Source organism: Vulpes vulpes, chromosome 3 (assembly GCF_048418805.1).
Source record: "Vulpes vulpes isolate BD-2025 chromosome 3, VulVul3, whole genome shotgun sequence".
NCBI lineage: Eukaryota > Metazoa > Chordata > Mammalia > Carnivora > Canidae > Vulpes > Vulpes vulpes.
In genome coordinates, this window is record NC_132782.1 from 80,213,159 (window position 1) to 80,228,925 (window position 15,767).

The following is a 15,767-nucleotide window of genomic DNA, read 5'->3' on the forward strand; positions in this document are numbered from 1 at the left end:
AGTGTGGAGCCCAATGTGGGGCTTGATCTCACAACCCTGAGATCATGCCCTGAGCCGAAATCAAGGATCAGATGCTTAACCGACTGAGCAACGCAGGTGCCCCTGCATTCCCTGATTTCAAAGCCTATTACAAACCTACAATTATCAACACTGTTTTGATAGACATACAAACCAATGGACTAGAATTCCAGAAATAAACCCACATACTTATAGTTAGTTGATTTTCAACAAGAGTGCCAAGACAATTCAATGGAGAAAGAATAGTCTTTTCAGAAAATGGTACTAGAATAACGATACCTGGGGCTCCTGAGTGGCTTAGTCGGTTAAGCACCTGCCTTCAGCTCAGGTCATGATCTCAGGGTCCTGGGGTCGAGCCCAGCGTCAGACTACCTACTCAGCAGGGAGTCTGCTTCTCCCTCTCCCTCTGTCATTTCTCTCACTTGTTTTCTCTCTCTCGTTCCATCAAATGAATAAATAAAATCTTTTAAAAAATTACTGGGTATCTACATGCAGAAAGATCCATTTGAACCCCTGCTTCACACTGTATACAAAAATTAACTCAAAATGAATCAAAGGCTGGAGCACCCGGGTGGCTCAGTCAGCTAAGCATCTGCCTTCGGCTCCGGTCCTGATCCCCGAGTCCTGAGATGGAGCACTGCCTCGGGCTCCCTGCTCAGTAGGGAGTCTGCTTCTCCCTCTGCACCACCACCCCACCCCACCCCGCTTGTGCTCTCTAACTCACTCTCTCTCAAATGAATTTAAAGAAAAAAAATCTTTTAAAAAATAGATCAAAGACCTAAATGTAAGACCCAGGAACACACATGCACTTTGAAGAACACATAGACATAGATTTTTGTGACCTTGGGTGAGATCATGGTTTCTTAGTTTAAGCAGCCAAAGGAAGAAAAAATAAACTTTACCAAAATTAAAAACTCATGTGTTTCAAAGAACTCTATCTAAAAAGTAAAAAGAGGGGCACCTCACCTGGATGGCTCATTCGGTGATCTCAGCTCAGGTCTCAATCATGAGTTCAAGCCCCAGGATCGGCTCCACATTGGACATGGAAACTACTTTAAAAAAAAAAAGTAGGGACACCTGAGTGGCTCAGTGGTTGAGTGCCTGCCTTTGGCTCAGGGCGTGATCCCGGATTCCCGGTTCGAGTCCTGCATCGGGCTCTTTGCATGGACCCTGCTTCTCCCTCTGCCTTTGTCTCTGCCTCTCTCTGTGTCTTTCATGAATAAATAAATAAAATCTTAAAAAAAAAAAAGAATTGTTAATTTGGGGGAAATTGTGTTGTGGTGAAGATGAAGGATGAGAGTCATTATGTCTTATTTGTACACGCACAGTCTGTGCACCCCAACCCTGCTAGACTTGGGAATTTTTTTCAAGATTTTATTTATTTGAGAAACAGCGAGAGAGAGAGAGAGACAGACAGACAGACTGGGAGGAGGGGCAGAGGGAGAGGGAGAAGCAGGCTCTCCCTTGAGCAGGGAGCCCAACCCAGGACCCTGAGATCATGACCTGAGCTGAAAGCAGATACTTAATCGACTGAGCCACCCAGGTGCCCCAGACCTTGGATTTACTTTAATGACCAGTGGCAGGCAGGTATGCAGAAGTGGGCACAGAAAAACAGAATAGGGAATTGGTGGTGTTGGCACGTGGCATTATTCCATCTCTGCTTTTGTAGGTTTGAAACTTCTCCAAATTATAGATAAAATAACAAAGAAAAGCATAAAGAAAGGATTGTGTGAATTTTATTTTAAGGATTCGAAGTGTTTCCCATGTACATTCATGTGTGGGTCTTGAACTGTTCGTGTGGTTTTAAATGAATTCTTGTTCTTGTTTACATTTTGTATTTTGGCCTTTTATTTATTTTTTAACTGAGCATTTACTTCCCTTTCAGAAAGCCAGCATCCTTGTGGGAGTAGCGAAGTAATAGAAATGGAATTACCAATGGAAGGTTAGAAAAGCCAGGCATTTTATCCTCCTTTTGATTTTGTTGTTTTAGTTTACAGTATTTTGCAGAGAACACACTCTTTTAAACACTCATGACCTAAGTTTAAAAATAAGGCAGCTTCCTGGCATGTCTTCTTAGAAAACCAGTCAAGTCTTAGCCCTAAAATGTGGCCTTATGAACTCTGTCACTCTTCCTTTTCCAATCTGTGATTCTCCTTAAAGCACTCGAATTAGAAGTTGCATGGTAAGAAAACTTTACACCTGTGCCATTTGTTGCTTTATTCCATTTTGTCTTCTTGATGGGCATATTAAAATTCCTTTTATTTCTTGTTTTTAAGTAAACCCTATACCACACATGGGGCTCGAACTCGTGACCCCATGGTCAAGAGTTGCATGCTCCACCGACTAAGGCATCCAGGCACCTCTATTCTTTTGAACAGAGTTGAAAAGTATTTTAGGAAATACTGTTTTTAAAGTTTTTATTTATTTGAGAGAGAGAGAGCATACATTTGCATATGCAAGAGAGAGAGAGAGCAGGAGTGAGGGGATTGGGGCAGAGAGAGGGAGAAGCCGACTCCTTGCTAATCAGAGAGCCCGACGATGTGGGACTCAATCCCTGGACCCCAGGATCACGACCTGAGCCAAAGGCGGACACTTAATCAACTGAGCCACCCAGGAGCCCCTAGGAAATTCTTGAATCAGAAGTAGAATTTGATAATATTTCCCTCCATGTGAGTATAAATCTTGAGTATTGTATCTAAGTCCTGTACTCTGACAATGGTTCATGCATTCCAGGGTAAAATTAATAAAGGAAATGTCCTCCCCAAACCTAGAGGGATGGAACATCTTTGTCAGGTTACAAGCAGGAAGAGCTTGCTTTTAGGAGTAGGTCTATCTTAGTCCCAAAATAATTTGTATTTTTCTCTTAAGTAAGAGGCATTCTCCAAAGAGCTAATGTGTTATCACTTTGAATAGTTTCTGTGATTTGGAGAGTTCTGGGGTTCTTTCTTTATTGTGGGGGACAGTTCCAATGGCTCCCTGAACATTTGGTTCAATTCTGTGACCTAAAAGAGTTTTGATAAATTTTGCCAGAGAACACACTATGTTAACGGTCCAGTGTTAGAATCATTCACTCACTTCTGGTATGAATCATCTTGAACTTAATTGCTTTAAACCCAGAAGACAAGTCCCCTCTGCCATTATTCAACTTCCATTTATTTTTCTAAATTAACCATTTAAAAAAAAATCATGGCTAAAAAAACACACCACATAAAATTCACCATCTAAATCATTACCGAGTGTGTAGTTCAATAGTGTTAAGTGTGTGTGTTCTTCACACTGTTGTACAGCGGGCCTCCCGAACTCTTGCAGATCTGTCCCCATGGAACACGGTGCCCTTCTGGCCCCAACACCCCCAGCCCCCATACCGCCTGCTGTCCTTGTGAGTTGGACCACTCCAGGTCCCTCGTGTGAGTGGAATCACACTATACAGTGTCCATCTTCTTGTGACTGGCTTATTTCACCTGTTATGACACTCCCCCTCCCCCCTGGGGTTCACCCATGTATGACAGGATTTTGCCATTTATTTTTCTGACTTTCCCTGGGTATTGGGGAGGACGGAGATTTCAAATTCAGTTTAAATCTGTTCCTCCCTTACAACATTTTCTTTACCTTTGCGGAAGCCCATTGAGACATTGTTCTGTAGGGGCACCTGGCTGGCTCAGTCAATGGAGTGCAAGACTCTTGATCTCAAGGTCATGAGTTCCAGCCCCACGTTGGGTGTGGAGCCTGCTCAAAATATATATAAAAATAAATAAAGAATAAAAATTTAAAAAGACATTGCTCTGTCATGGTTTTTTTTAAATGGATAGAACGTATTTAGGAAGGGAAGACCTACATGAGAGTCCCGGTAGAGCTGGTGTGGAGTAGGAGTCTGAAAGATGTCACTGGATGTTGGTCTTGGAAATACCTTGTTTCTGAAGAGATTTTTTTTTTTAAGATTTATTTATTTATTTATTTATTTATTTATTTATTTATTTATTTATAATCTCTTCACCCAATACGGGGCTTGAATTTATAATCCCAAGATCAAGAGTCACATGCTCTACTGACTGAGCCAGCCAGGCACCCCCAAGAGACTTCTATTATAGTATAGCAGGCAGCCCATTTATGAGACAGCTGAATTAGTTTGATTTTTTTTTTTTTTTTTTTTTTTGGTAAATTTTTTATTTTGCAGTAAAGAGTCACAAGAAACTGCAAGAACAGTCAGAGAGGTCTGGTGTGTCTTCGCCTATTTCCCCCCAGATATTATATCTCAGGTTCCCATAGTCCAATATCCAATAGCTAATTAGTCTTGAGTCTTTCTTCCTCTACTGACAGTTAATGGGCAGCTTTCTGAAATGAGCCAGAGTCAGGTGAGGGCGTCTAGCCACACTTGTGTCTGTAGAACTCCGTGTCGTGATTCTTGCAAACCAGAAAAGTCAGTTTTGCCACCGGTGTCATAACAGACTGAACCCCGGGGGCTGCTGGCAGGGGAACGGCCACCCAGAGCACACGGCTTTCTTTTATCCTAGTGATTTCTGGTGACAGCAAGAAAATGCAATATGATCACAGGAACTCCATCACCTCAGATAGAAGGGCACAGAAATCTGTGTCCACTAATGTGGGTGACAGGGAACTGCTTCATAATGTGTGAGAGGTTCTTGCCCCCCCCTTATCCCCTAGAAGGCTATCCTGTCTTACCCTGTGATCCCTTTTAAAGTTAAAATTACCTTCATCATAGAGATGCCTGGCTGGCTTGGTCAGAAGAGCATGTGGCCCTTGATCTCACAGTCATGAGTTTGAGGCCCACATTGTGTGTAGAGATTACTAAAAAATAAAAATGATAAATAAGAATAAATTTTTTAAAATGGTTTAAAATGTCGGGCTAGGGGCACCTGGGTGTCTCAGTCGATTGGGCGTCTGCCTTTGATTCAGGTCATGATTCTGGGGTCCTGGGATCGAGTCCCACATCAGGCTCCTGGCTCAGTGGGGAGCCTGCTTCTCTCTCTCTCTCTGTCTCTCTCTCAAATAAATAAATAAAGTCTTTAAAAAAAAAAAAAAAAGCCAGGCTAAGCTACTGTTTTTGTACAGGAGCAATAAAAGGTTGGAACATGAGAATACATAATAACAAATGTCATTTTAGCAATTTTTTTTTCAAGATTCCACTCAACGTGTCCCTTCAGAAACGAATGAGGACCTTGAAGTCCAAGTGAAAATTGAAGGTTAGTTGTCAAAAGCTTCATCAGAGTGACGCTGCTTAATGTGGCTTTCATTTCCTCTTAAAGGGTTATTGTGGGGAGAAAAATTAAACTGGCATCAGGGGGTGTGTGTGTCTCTCTGGATATATGGGGGGGCCAAGGGGATGTGGGTGTGTGTCTGTATGTATGTAGGGGGTGTGGGTGGGGTGTATAGGTATATACATGTAAGTATGTGTGCCTATGTATGTGTGTGTTTTAGGTCATGCACATTAGCACTGGCCAGGGACCCAACTCTGCTCCATCCCAAGTGAGGGAAGAAAGAAGAGGGTGCAGGGAGGGGTAGGGCTGCATTCCCTCCGAAGCATATTCCCTCTTCTGCTGGAGTAAAAAGAGTTCAGGGGCGCCTGGGTGGCTCAGTTAGTTAGGCATCCAACTCTTGATTTTGGTTCAGGTCGTGATCTCAGGGCCATAAAATCGAGCCCTGTGTTGGGCTCCGCCCTTGGCATGGAACCTGCTCAAGGCTCTCTCTCTCTCCCTCTGCCCGTCTGCCCCTACTTCCTCACCCTCTCTCCCTCAAAAAAAAAATTTTTTTTTGTTTTTTTAAATAATAAAATAGGGAAGCCTGGGTGGCTCAGTGGTTGAACGTCTGCCTTCAGCTCGAGGCGTGAGACCAGGGTCCTGGGATCGAGTCCCACATCGGGCTCCCTGCATGGAGCCTGCTTCTCCCTCTTTCTGTGTCTCTGCCTCTCTCTCTGTGTGTCTCATGAATAAATAAATGGAATCTTAAAAAAAAAAAAAAACTTTAAAATAAAAAATAAAAAAATAATAAAATCAAATCTCCAAAGTTCATCCACATTGCAGCATATGATAAAACTTCCTTTCTTTTTAAGGTTGAATGATATTCCACTATGTATATAAATCACAGCTTATCCATTTTTCCATCAATAAATGTTTGGATGGTTGTCTTATTTTTAAGAATATAACATAGTGTAACATAGACAGTTGTCAAATCACTATGTCGTACACCTGAAACTGTTGCAACATTGTATGCCAACTCTACTTCAATTTAAAAAGGAAGAAAAGGAAACAATAGGGGCACCTGGGTGGCTCAGTCGGTTGAGCGTCTACCTTTGGCTCAGGTCTTGATCCCAGGGTCCTGGGATGGAGTCCTGCATCAGGCTTCCTGCTCAGCAGGGAGTCTGCTTCTCCCTCTGCCCCCTGCTCATGCTGTCTCTCACTCACTGTCTCTCAAATAAGTAAAATCTAAAAAAGGAAACAATAAATTTTATTTATTTATTTATTCATGAGAGACACAGAGAGAGGCAGAGTCACAGGCAGAGGGAGAAGCAGGCTCCCTGAGGGATGTGGGACTTGATCCCAGGACCCTGGGATCACACCCTGAGCCGAAGGCAGATGCTTAACCCACTTGAGCCATCCAGGTATCCCTATTTTTTTATTTTTTAAAGATTTATTTATTTTAGAGAGAGAATACGCAGGGCAGAGGGGCAGAAGGAGATGGAGAGAGAGTCTTAAGCAGGGTCTACACTGAAAATGGAGCCCAACTCCAGGCTTGATCTCTCAACCCTGAGATCCTGACCTGAGCCAAAATGAAGAGTCAGACTCTTAATCAGCTGAGCCACCCAGGCACCCAACATCCTTTTTTTTTTTTCTTAGAGATTCTCCTTTGACATCAACACTAAACTGCAGAGACACAAATATAATTAATGCCATGCCACCTGGCAGCTAATTGTTCTCTGAAGCTTTAAAAAATTGGGTCTGTGCTTTTCTGATGAGAATGGCATGTTGACATTTTTAGAGAATTAACCTAATTTTCTTGAAGTTCTAAATTTCATTTTCTGTTTTTAGGAAGCACAAATTCATCCACTATTACAAATTCTGCAGCAGGTGTTGAAGATCTTAACATTGTTCAGGTGACAATTCCAGGTATGGAAGTTTATCTGGCTTTATCATAATTGACTCTATATCTTTCTGTTATATTTTTGTTCTGTTTTAGCCATTTTATATCTTTTTGTTATATTTTTGTTCTATTTTAGCCATTTTATGACATGGGTTGGAGCTATTTTATTTTATTTTGTTTTGTTTTTTGCATTCAGCCTTTCAACTAAGGAATGACAATTCAAGAACATAAAATACAAAAAAAAAAAAGAATATAAAATACATTACAGAGGGGATAATTGTCACACACTGAATATCTTGCTTATATCAGACATTATTAATTGGATATAGACTGCTTCTCACATCCATGCCTTGGCATTACCTGGAAAAAACATCTCAAGGCAGGCAACTCCAAGCACTAGCTACCATTACATAAGAATTGACCACAGAGGTGGAATTTATTTGCTGCCCGTCAAGCAATCTTTCTGAATATGTATATGTAAAATATATCTAGAGAGACACAAAAGAATCTAATAACAGTTTCTCCAAGGAAGGAAACAGAGCCAAGGGAGGGATAGGAGAGAGATATTTCACTGTGTGCTGTTCTATGTCTTATGAATTTTGAACCACATAATTGCTTTAGTTATTCAAAGTTAAATACAATAAAAATTTTAAGTATTGAAAAATATTCCCTCCTAATCCTAGTATATCTGATTCCTTTTACTTGTCATATTGCATTAACTAGGATTGCTATTATAATGTTGAAGAGTAGAAGTGAAAGTGGACATCTTTGTCCTGCATAATTCCTTAAAGGAATTATGTTCCCTAAAGTAGGATGGAGTGTGTTTACATGGATTTATAATTTGGGAAATTCTCTATCATCTATAATGGCTTCCATTTACACATTTCCAAGAACTAAATGGAATGATAAGCCAGGTAAAGTGCTTCTTTCATGTGCTGTCAGGCACCTCCTCCAGCAGCTTTTGTGGGGGCAAATATATCAATAACACTAGTGTGCTTGATTGTCTAATTACTTTTAGATAATGAGAAGGAAAGATTATCCAGCATTGAAAAGATAAAACAACTAAGAGAGCAAGTCAATGACCTCTTTAGCCGAAAATTTGGTAAGTTTTTACATTTTTATATATCCAAAATGTATATATTTGAAATATTTCTTTTTATTGGAATACTTTATTGATATTTCTGGGGGTGCCTGGCTGGCTCAGAAGAATGTGTGACTCTGGATCTTGGGGTCATGAGTTCAAGCCTGCTTCTTGAGCCTATGTCTCTATCTCTCTCTCTCTCTCTCTCTGTGTGACTATCATAAATAAATTAAAAAAAAAATTTTGGGGGTCATGAGTTCAAGCCTGCTTCTCCCTCTGCCTATGTCTCTATCTCTCTCTCTCTCTCTGTGTGTGACTATCATAAATAAATTTAAAAAAAATTTTTTTTAAGATTTTATTTATTTACTCATGAGAGACAGAGAGAGAGAGGCAGAGACATAGGCAAAGGGAGAAGCAGGCTCCATGCACCGGGAGCCCGACGTGGGAGTCGATCCCGGGTCTCCAGGATCGCGCCCTGGGCCAAAGGCAGGCGTTAAACCGCTGCGCCACCCAGGGATCCCTAAAAAAATTTTTTTAATAAAATAATTATATATAGAAAAAGAAACTGATCTTTCTGCGAAGGAGTTATAGTCAAAATCAGTGTGTATTTTTCCTGAAGAGCTTTTACATGGATACACTAATCACAATAATAATGTCTATCTTTGATTTACTGAGTTCTTACCATGGCTGAGCATTGCTTTTAGCACTCGAATGTGATTATTTAATCTTCATAAAACCCTTTTACAGGTAGATGCTGGATTGTTTCTCTTTCATGGGGAGAGAATCTGAATCTTTTACTGCCCGTTGCCAATGTCAAAGTCAGTAAGATTGTCTGTGAAGTAATGATGGCCAATGGCCCATGTTGTTACTGGATGGGAAGGATGTTGACATCTTGGCACTAAAGACAAAGCGTGGTCTGGGAAAAGTAAGTGACATACCTACGTGGTCTTCTGTTGCCTGTCTCATCACAGGTGAAGCAATCGGGGTGGATTTCCCTGTGAAAGTTCCCTACCGGAAAATCACATTCAACCCTGGCTGTGTGGTCATTGACGGCATGCCCCCGGGGGTGGTCTTCAAAGCCCCTGGTTATCTGGAAATCAGCTCCATGAGAAGGATCTTGGATGCCGCAGAATTTATCAAATTCACAGTCATCCGGTAAGTGAGCCTTCCCTACTTGGTGGTGAGAATGAGTCTGAAGGTAGCCCCTTGCTCTGGGTGGGCAGGTGGCTTGGCAAGAATTGTTTTACCCCAGGAGATGGGCGGTGGGGCTCTGAGGTCAGGTGCTGTGCCAGGCTGCCTCTCATACTCATTTTATCGTATTCCGCTTCTGGGAGCTGTGGGTCCATGTTCCTGTTTCTTAGTGGGAGCGAGCAGCCTCCTGTTTACCTCCCGCTGCACCTAACATAGAGTTGACACTCCCCAAAGTCTGCCAAGTAGAACTAAACGGACAAGAGAGGGCAAGAGCTTTGTTGCATTCACTGTGTCTCTTTCTCTTCAGACCACTTCCAGGCCTTGAGCTGAGCAACGGTGAGTATTCCGGGTGCGGGTGCGAGATGGTCTTTCTGGCCCCCACTGTGCGGTGCCAAATGTCTCAGCAGGCGCTCACCACGGGCTCCTTGCTTCTAGAGCCTTGAGCCTTAGAGCAAAGCGTGATGCTCTTCAGATGCAGTGTACTTTGCCTGCCAGTTATAAAGTCCTTTAATTCTGATGCTTGACCAGGCATTTCTTCTCATGCGACAGTTCGATAGAGCTCGCTGGCACACTCTCATTCAGGACCCCTTTATGGCAGGGGGGCTAGTAACGTAATACTGAACTAGCCCTTCTGAGGATAGCACCTACCTGCCTGGCCATCTCAGCTCCCTCCCCCAGGAACTCCCCCTCAAGATCTCCCCACAGTTCAGAGCCAAAAGGGGTGCCACCTAGCTCAGAGGGGGGGTGTCCCAGGACCCCCTCTGGTCCTGAGGTCATCATCTGTTTGATTGAGTGATGCCCCATCCACTGTGCCTGTTAAATATTCTGAACATGTCCCCTGGAGTCATTGCAAGCGAGTCAACAGCATCCTGTCGAGTGAGTAACGCAGATATAGAGATGTCAGGAGTCTGAGTCACTAGGGAACCTCCTCAGTTAAAGCTGGAAGAACTAAAATATTCTTTAAAATATTCTTTCAAAATGCCCCATTACTATTCCTAAACTTATCTTGTTGCTGGATGGTTTTGTACATTTTTTGTAGCTTTACTGAAGTATAATTTACATACTGTAAAATTCACTAGCATGAGGTATACACATGTCAGTGATTTTTACTAAATTTACAGAGTTATGCAACAACTGTCACTATAGTCTAATATTAGGACATTGCTGTCACCCCCAAGAGATTCCTCCTACCCATTTCTCTGTCATTTCCCATTCCTACCCTCAGCCCCAGGCAACCACCGAATTGACTTTCTTTCTTGTCTCTGCCCACATTTTCTTAAAGTGAATTTTTAGACCTGTGTTCTCTCCAAGTAGAGCTCACCTGCATCATGGCCAGATTTCTTTAAATTTAAAACAAGTAAGTTCTGTGCGGTTCCGTGACTACGACCAAGGTCCTTTGTGACTCACGGCAGGTAAATCACGTGCCTTCTGTGGTCATCCCCTTTTGGTTTATTTCAAAGTTCTCTTGAGACTCAAGGGAAAAGAATGGACATTAAACTGCAAACATACTGCATATCATTTTTGCTTAAACCAGGTGTGGCAAACATACTTGCTGAACCTCAAAAGATGCCGTTCATAGGGCTTATGTACCTTTTAAAAATGGGAATAAGTGGCCAAGGACTAGGACACCTGGGTGGCTCAGTGGTTGAGCATCTGCCTTCAGCTCAGGTCATGATCCTGGGGTCCTGGGATCGAGTCCCGCATCGGGCTCCCCAGAGGGAGCCTGCTTCTCCCTCTGCCTATGTCTCTGCCTCTCTGTGTGTCCCTCGTGAATAAATAAAATATTTTAAAAAGAGAGAAAAGAAAAGCCAGGGATATTTTCATAAAAGTCAATTTTTGGGAGCCAGGGATGCTTGGCTGGCTCAGTGGGTAGAGCATGCAACTCTTGATCTCAGGATTGAGAGTTTGAGCCCCACATAGAGTTTACCTTAAAAAAAAAAAATTGGTTTCTAAGTTGTCTTTCGGAATTGGAAGATCTGGCCACAGGTCCCACACTCCCTCCAGCAGCGATTTACTGGAGCTGAGAGTCAGCCATCTATCTCCACAGGGGTGGGTTAACCATGCCCCCCCACCAGCCACTTCACCCTGATGTTTGTCATCATGTTTTTGCTGTCATTTTTTCATATAGTAGAGCTAAGAGAAAAAAGTGAAATATTTCTTGTCTCCATGTCTCTGTCAAAAGTGGGAAAAAGAAAGATAGACCAGGAGGGCCGTGTATTTCAAGAGAAGTGGGAGAGAGCGTATTTCTTCGTGGAAGTGCAGAATATCCCTACGTGTTTAATATGCAAACAGAGCATGTCTGTGTCCAAAGAGTACAACCTCAGGCGTCATTATCAAACAAATCACAGTAAGCACTACGACCAGTATACGGAGAAGATGCGAGACGAGAAGCTCCATGAGCTAAAGAAAGGGCTCAGAAGGTACCTCTTGGGATCGTCAGAAATTGTGGGTCCTGAGCAGAAACAGGTGTTTGCAGACGTGAGTCCAAATGACAGTGTGGCTGTGCAGCCTGTAGAAGATGTGGCTGGGAGCTTATGGGAGAAGTTACGCGAAAAAATCAAGTCGTTTGTGGCATACTCTATTGCAATTGATGAGATCACGGATATAAATAATACCACCCAGCTGGCCATATTCATCCGTGGTGTGGATGAGAATTTTGACGTGTCAGAAGAGCTTTTGGATACGGTGCCCATGACGGGCACAAAATCTGGCAACGAGATATTTTTGCGTGTGGAGAAAAGTCTTAAGAGGTTTAACATCGATTGGTCCAAACTGGTCAGTGTGGCCTCTACCGGCACCCCCGCAATGGTAGATGCGAATGACGGATTGGTCACAAAACTTAAATCCAAGGTGGCGATGGTTTGCAAGGACTCGGATCTGAAGTCGGTCTGTTGCATCATTCACCCGGAATCTCTTTGTGCGCAAAAGTTGAAGATGGAGCATGTCATGAGTGTGGTGGTGAACTCCGTGAACTGGATATGCTCCCGTGGACTGAACCACAGTGAGTTCACCACTTTGCTCTATGAACTGGACAGTCAGTACGGCAGCCTGCTGTACTACACCGAGATCAAGTGGCTCAGTCGCGGGCTGGTGCTCAAGAGATTTTTTGAATCGTTGGAAGAAATTGATTCCTTCATGTCATCCAGAGGAAAGCCCCTGCCTCAGCTGAGCTCTCAAGATTGGATCAGAGACTTGGCCTTCTTGGTCGATATGACAATGCACCTGAACACTTTGAACATCTCCCTCCAAGGGCACTCCCAGGTCGTGACACAGATGTACGACTTGATCCGGGCGTTCCTAGCCAAACTGTGCCTCTGGGAGACTCACTTGGCCAGGAATAACCTGGCCCACTTCCCCACGCTGAAGTCAGTTTCCAGAAATGAAAGCGACGGCCTGAACTACATTCCCAAGATCGTGGAACTGAAGACTGAATTCCAGAAAAGGTTGTCTGATTTCAAACTCTACGAAAGCGAACTGGCCCTGTTCAGCTCCCCTTTCTCCATGAAGATCGAGAGTGTGCATGAAGCACTCCAGATGGAGGTCATCGACCTGCAGTGCAACACGGTGCTGAAGGCTAAGTATGACAAGGTCGGGGTCCCCGAGTTCTACAAATACCTGTGGAGCAGCTACCCCAAGTACAGAGTCCACTGCGCGAAGATTCTCTCCATGTTCGGGAGCACCTACATTTGCGAACAGCTGTTTTCCATCATGAAACTGAGCAAAACAAAATACTGCTCCGAGTTAAAGGACTCGCAGTGGGATTCCATGCTCCACATCGCGACGTGACTTAGGACACGTGCCCGGCCACACCCCGAGTTGGGGCACAAGACTAGAATCCTCTGGGCCCAAGGGATGGCACCATGAGAAGACGAGCTATAAAACCTTTCTCTTTTCCAGTGTTTTCCACTTTGACTTGGAAACGTTACTTGCAGTATCCTACCTGTTTGTATGACATTTTATGCCTCACCGTAGTCCAGTAAAGATCAAGACGGTTTTATTGTATTTCTGGTGGTGCCTTTCCTTACAGCTGGCGGGTTTCACTCACCCCTGGTGGCACTGAGTCCAGCACACTGATGTTTTAGATCAGTCAACAGAGGGACGCCTGGGTGGCTCAGTGGTTGAGCATCTGCCTTCGGCTCAGGTGTGATCCTGGGATCCTGGGATCGAGTCCCGCATCAGGCTCCTTGCTCACTGGGGAGTCTGCTTCTCCCTCTCCTTCCACTCCCCCACACCCCCGCTCATGCTATCTCTCTGAAATAAATAAAATCTTTAAAAATAAATAAGGGCACCTATTTGTGTTTGAGCATCTGCCTTCAATTCAGGTCATAATATCAGGGACCTGGGATCAAGTCCCGCATCGGTTCCCTGCCTGCTTCTGCCTCTGCCTATGTCTTTGCCTCTCTCTGTGTCTCTCATAAATAAATAAATAAAATCTTTAAATAAATAAAAAGATTTAAAAAATCAGTCAACAGAGAAACAGATGTGTGCATTTGTGGAGTAGTATAAATGCACACACATCTATCTCCCCACTTTTTGTATGATGTCCCTTGTGATCTAACATGTTTGCAAGCTTGGGAACAGTCCCATGGAGACACATTCACATATCATAGTACTCCTGAGTGACCTGTCTCTTCCTCCATGCCGACCTACAAAGGTAGGAGTTAAAAATGGAAAACCTCAGATAACAACACGGCCTTTCAAAGGCCAGGGAAGCTGAGGTTTGCAGGTTGTTTTTTTTGTTTTTGTTTGTTGGTAAACTTTATTTTGAGGGGTGCCTGGATGGCTCAATTTGTAGAGCATCCTACTCTTGATCTCTGTGTGGTGAGTTCGAGCCCCACAGTGGGTACAGTGATGACTTAAAAAATAGATAAATTGTATTTTGAAATAATTTCAAGTTTACAAAGAAGTTGCAGAAATGAGAATGGTATGAGGAACACTTACACGTCCTCTTGCCAGATTGTCATATTGTTGAAATTTGACCCCTGTGCTTTATCAGTTGTTTGCCTGGGCTCCCTTGCTCACTCACTCTCTTTCTCTCGCACATGTGCACACGCGCGTGCACGTGTGTGTGTACATTGCCTATAAGTGTGTATACACGAGTGTCTGAGTGTCTATAACGTGTGTGTAAATGTATGTGCCTAATGTTTTTCCTGAACCGTCTGAAGGGGTTACATACATCATTTACCCCAGAGTACTTAAGGGAATATTTTCCAAGAATAGGGATATGCTATTACCTAACCATGACTTAGTGATTAGCTCCAGTGAATTGAACGGTGATGTGTTGCTTTGACCTCATTGACTGTGGATGGTACCCCTTGTGATCTAACGTGTTTGCAGGCTGGGGACAGTCCTTTGGAGACTTCCTGATGTCCTTTCCTATATAGCATTTAACCCCCGAGAGTTGGCGTAGAAAGCTCGCATGCGCGCGCGCGCGCACACACACACACACACACACACACACACACAATGTGTTCTTAATCCCTATTAGGTACTAGAATTAGTGATGCCCCAGGTGTGGCTACTTTCCAGACTAGAGGAATTAATCTTTCCAGGGAACAAACAGGCTAATGATCCTGACCTGGTGGTGACCCATTCAGGAAGCAGTGGACAGGGGGATCCCTGGGTGGCTCGGTGGTTTAGAGCCTGCCTTTGGCCCAGGACATGATACTAGAGTCCCAGGATTGAGTCCCACATCAGGCTCCCTGCATGGAGCCTGCTTCTCCCTCTGCCTGTGTCTCTGCCTCTCTCTCTCTCTCTCTGTCTCTCATGAATAAATAAAATTATTTTTTTTAAAAGGAAGCAATAAAAAAAATAAAAATAAAAAGGAAGCAATAGACAAATGGATTAAAATGAAGGGAGGCTGCAGAAGAGAGACCAACCTCCAGGCCATTTCCTCCAGCCCCCGCCTGGAGCCCAGATGCATGTCCCCAGACTGAGGGAGAATGACCCAACCCCAGCAGTTCCTGTCGTTGGGCAGTTAACTACAGTGCTGCTGGGTCTGGCTAGTTCAGAGGCTCACTTCCTGGGGGGAGGAAGGGACTGGTGTACAATAGGGTCCGGGGACCCGCCCCTGGAGTACCTATCTGAGCAGGTGTCAGGTGGACCCTGCAGGAAAGGGTCAGCCCCCTCATGTTATAAATCAGCAGCTAGGGCTCAGAGTGATTAAGTGACCTGCCAAGGTGACACAGCAGAGAAGTGGTCAGGGTTCAGACTAGGTCTGTGTGACTCCCAAGTTGTTCCATGACAGGTGGCTGTCGTGTGTGGCTTTCCAGTGGTTAGCCCATCAGGTGATGCTGAGGGGACAGCCGGGCTCAGCCTGGGCTGCCCTCTGTGGCTGGACTGGACTGGACTTCCAGCTTTGGGCTGTTGACTACAGGGGGCT

At 43.9% G+C, this 15,767-nt stretch overlaps 1 protein-coding gene across 7 annotated transcripts in view; it reads left to right on the forward strand.

Moving 5' to 3' along the window:
• LOC112934102 (general transcription factor II-I repeat domain-containing protein 2) overlaps positions 1 to 13,665 on the forward strand; it is a 52,399-nt gene extending 38,734 nt beyond the window's left edge. For 4 of the 7 annotated variants that reach the window (XM_072752805.1, XM_072752808.1, XM_026017480.2 and 1 more), the window contains 7 exons: positions 1,904 to 1,960; positions 5,157 to 5,219; positions 7,062 to 7,139; positions 8,132 to 8,215; positions 9,166 to 9,349; positions 9,693 to 9,721; positions 11,568 to 13,665. In XM_072752805.1, the coding sequence (XP_072608906.1) occupies positions 1,904 to 1,960; positions 5,157 to 5,219; positions 7,062 to 7,139; positions 8,132 to 8,215; positions 9,166 to 9,349; positions 9,693 to 9,721; positions 11,568 to 13,171 (2,099 nt within the window). In that variant the 3' untranslated portion in view covers positions 13,172 to 13,665. The remainder of the gene's footprint in view (positions 1 to 1,903; positions 1,961 to 5,156; positions 5,220 to 7,061; positions 7,140 to 8,131; positions 8,216 to 9,165; positions 9,350 to 9,692; positions 9,722 to 11,567) is intronic. The other 3 variants (XM_072752806.1, XM_072752809.1, XM_026017481.2) reach the window with 1 other exon arrangement.
• The last annotated feature ends 2,102 nt before the right edge of the window (positions 13,666 to 15,767 follow it).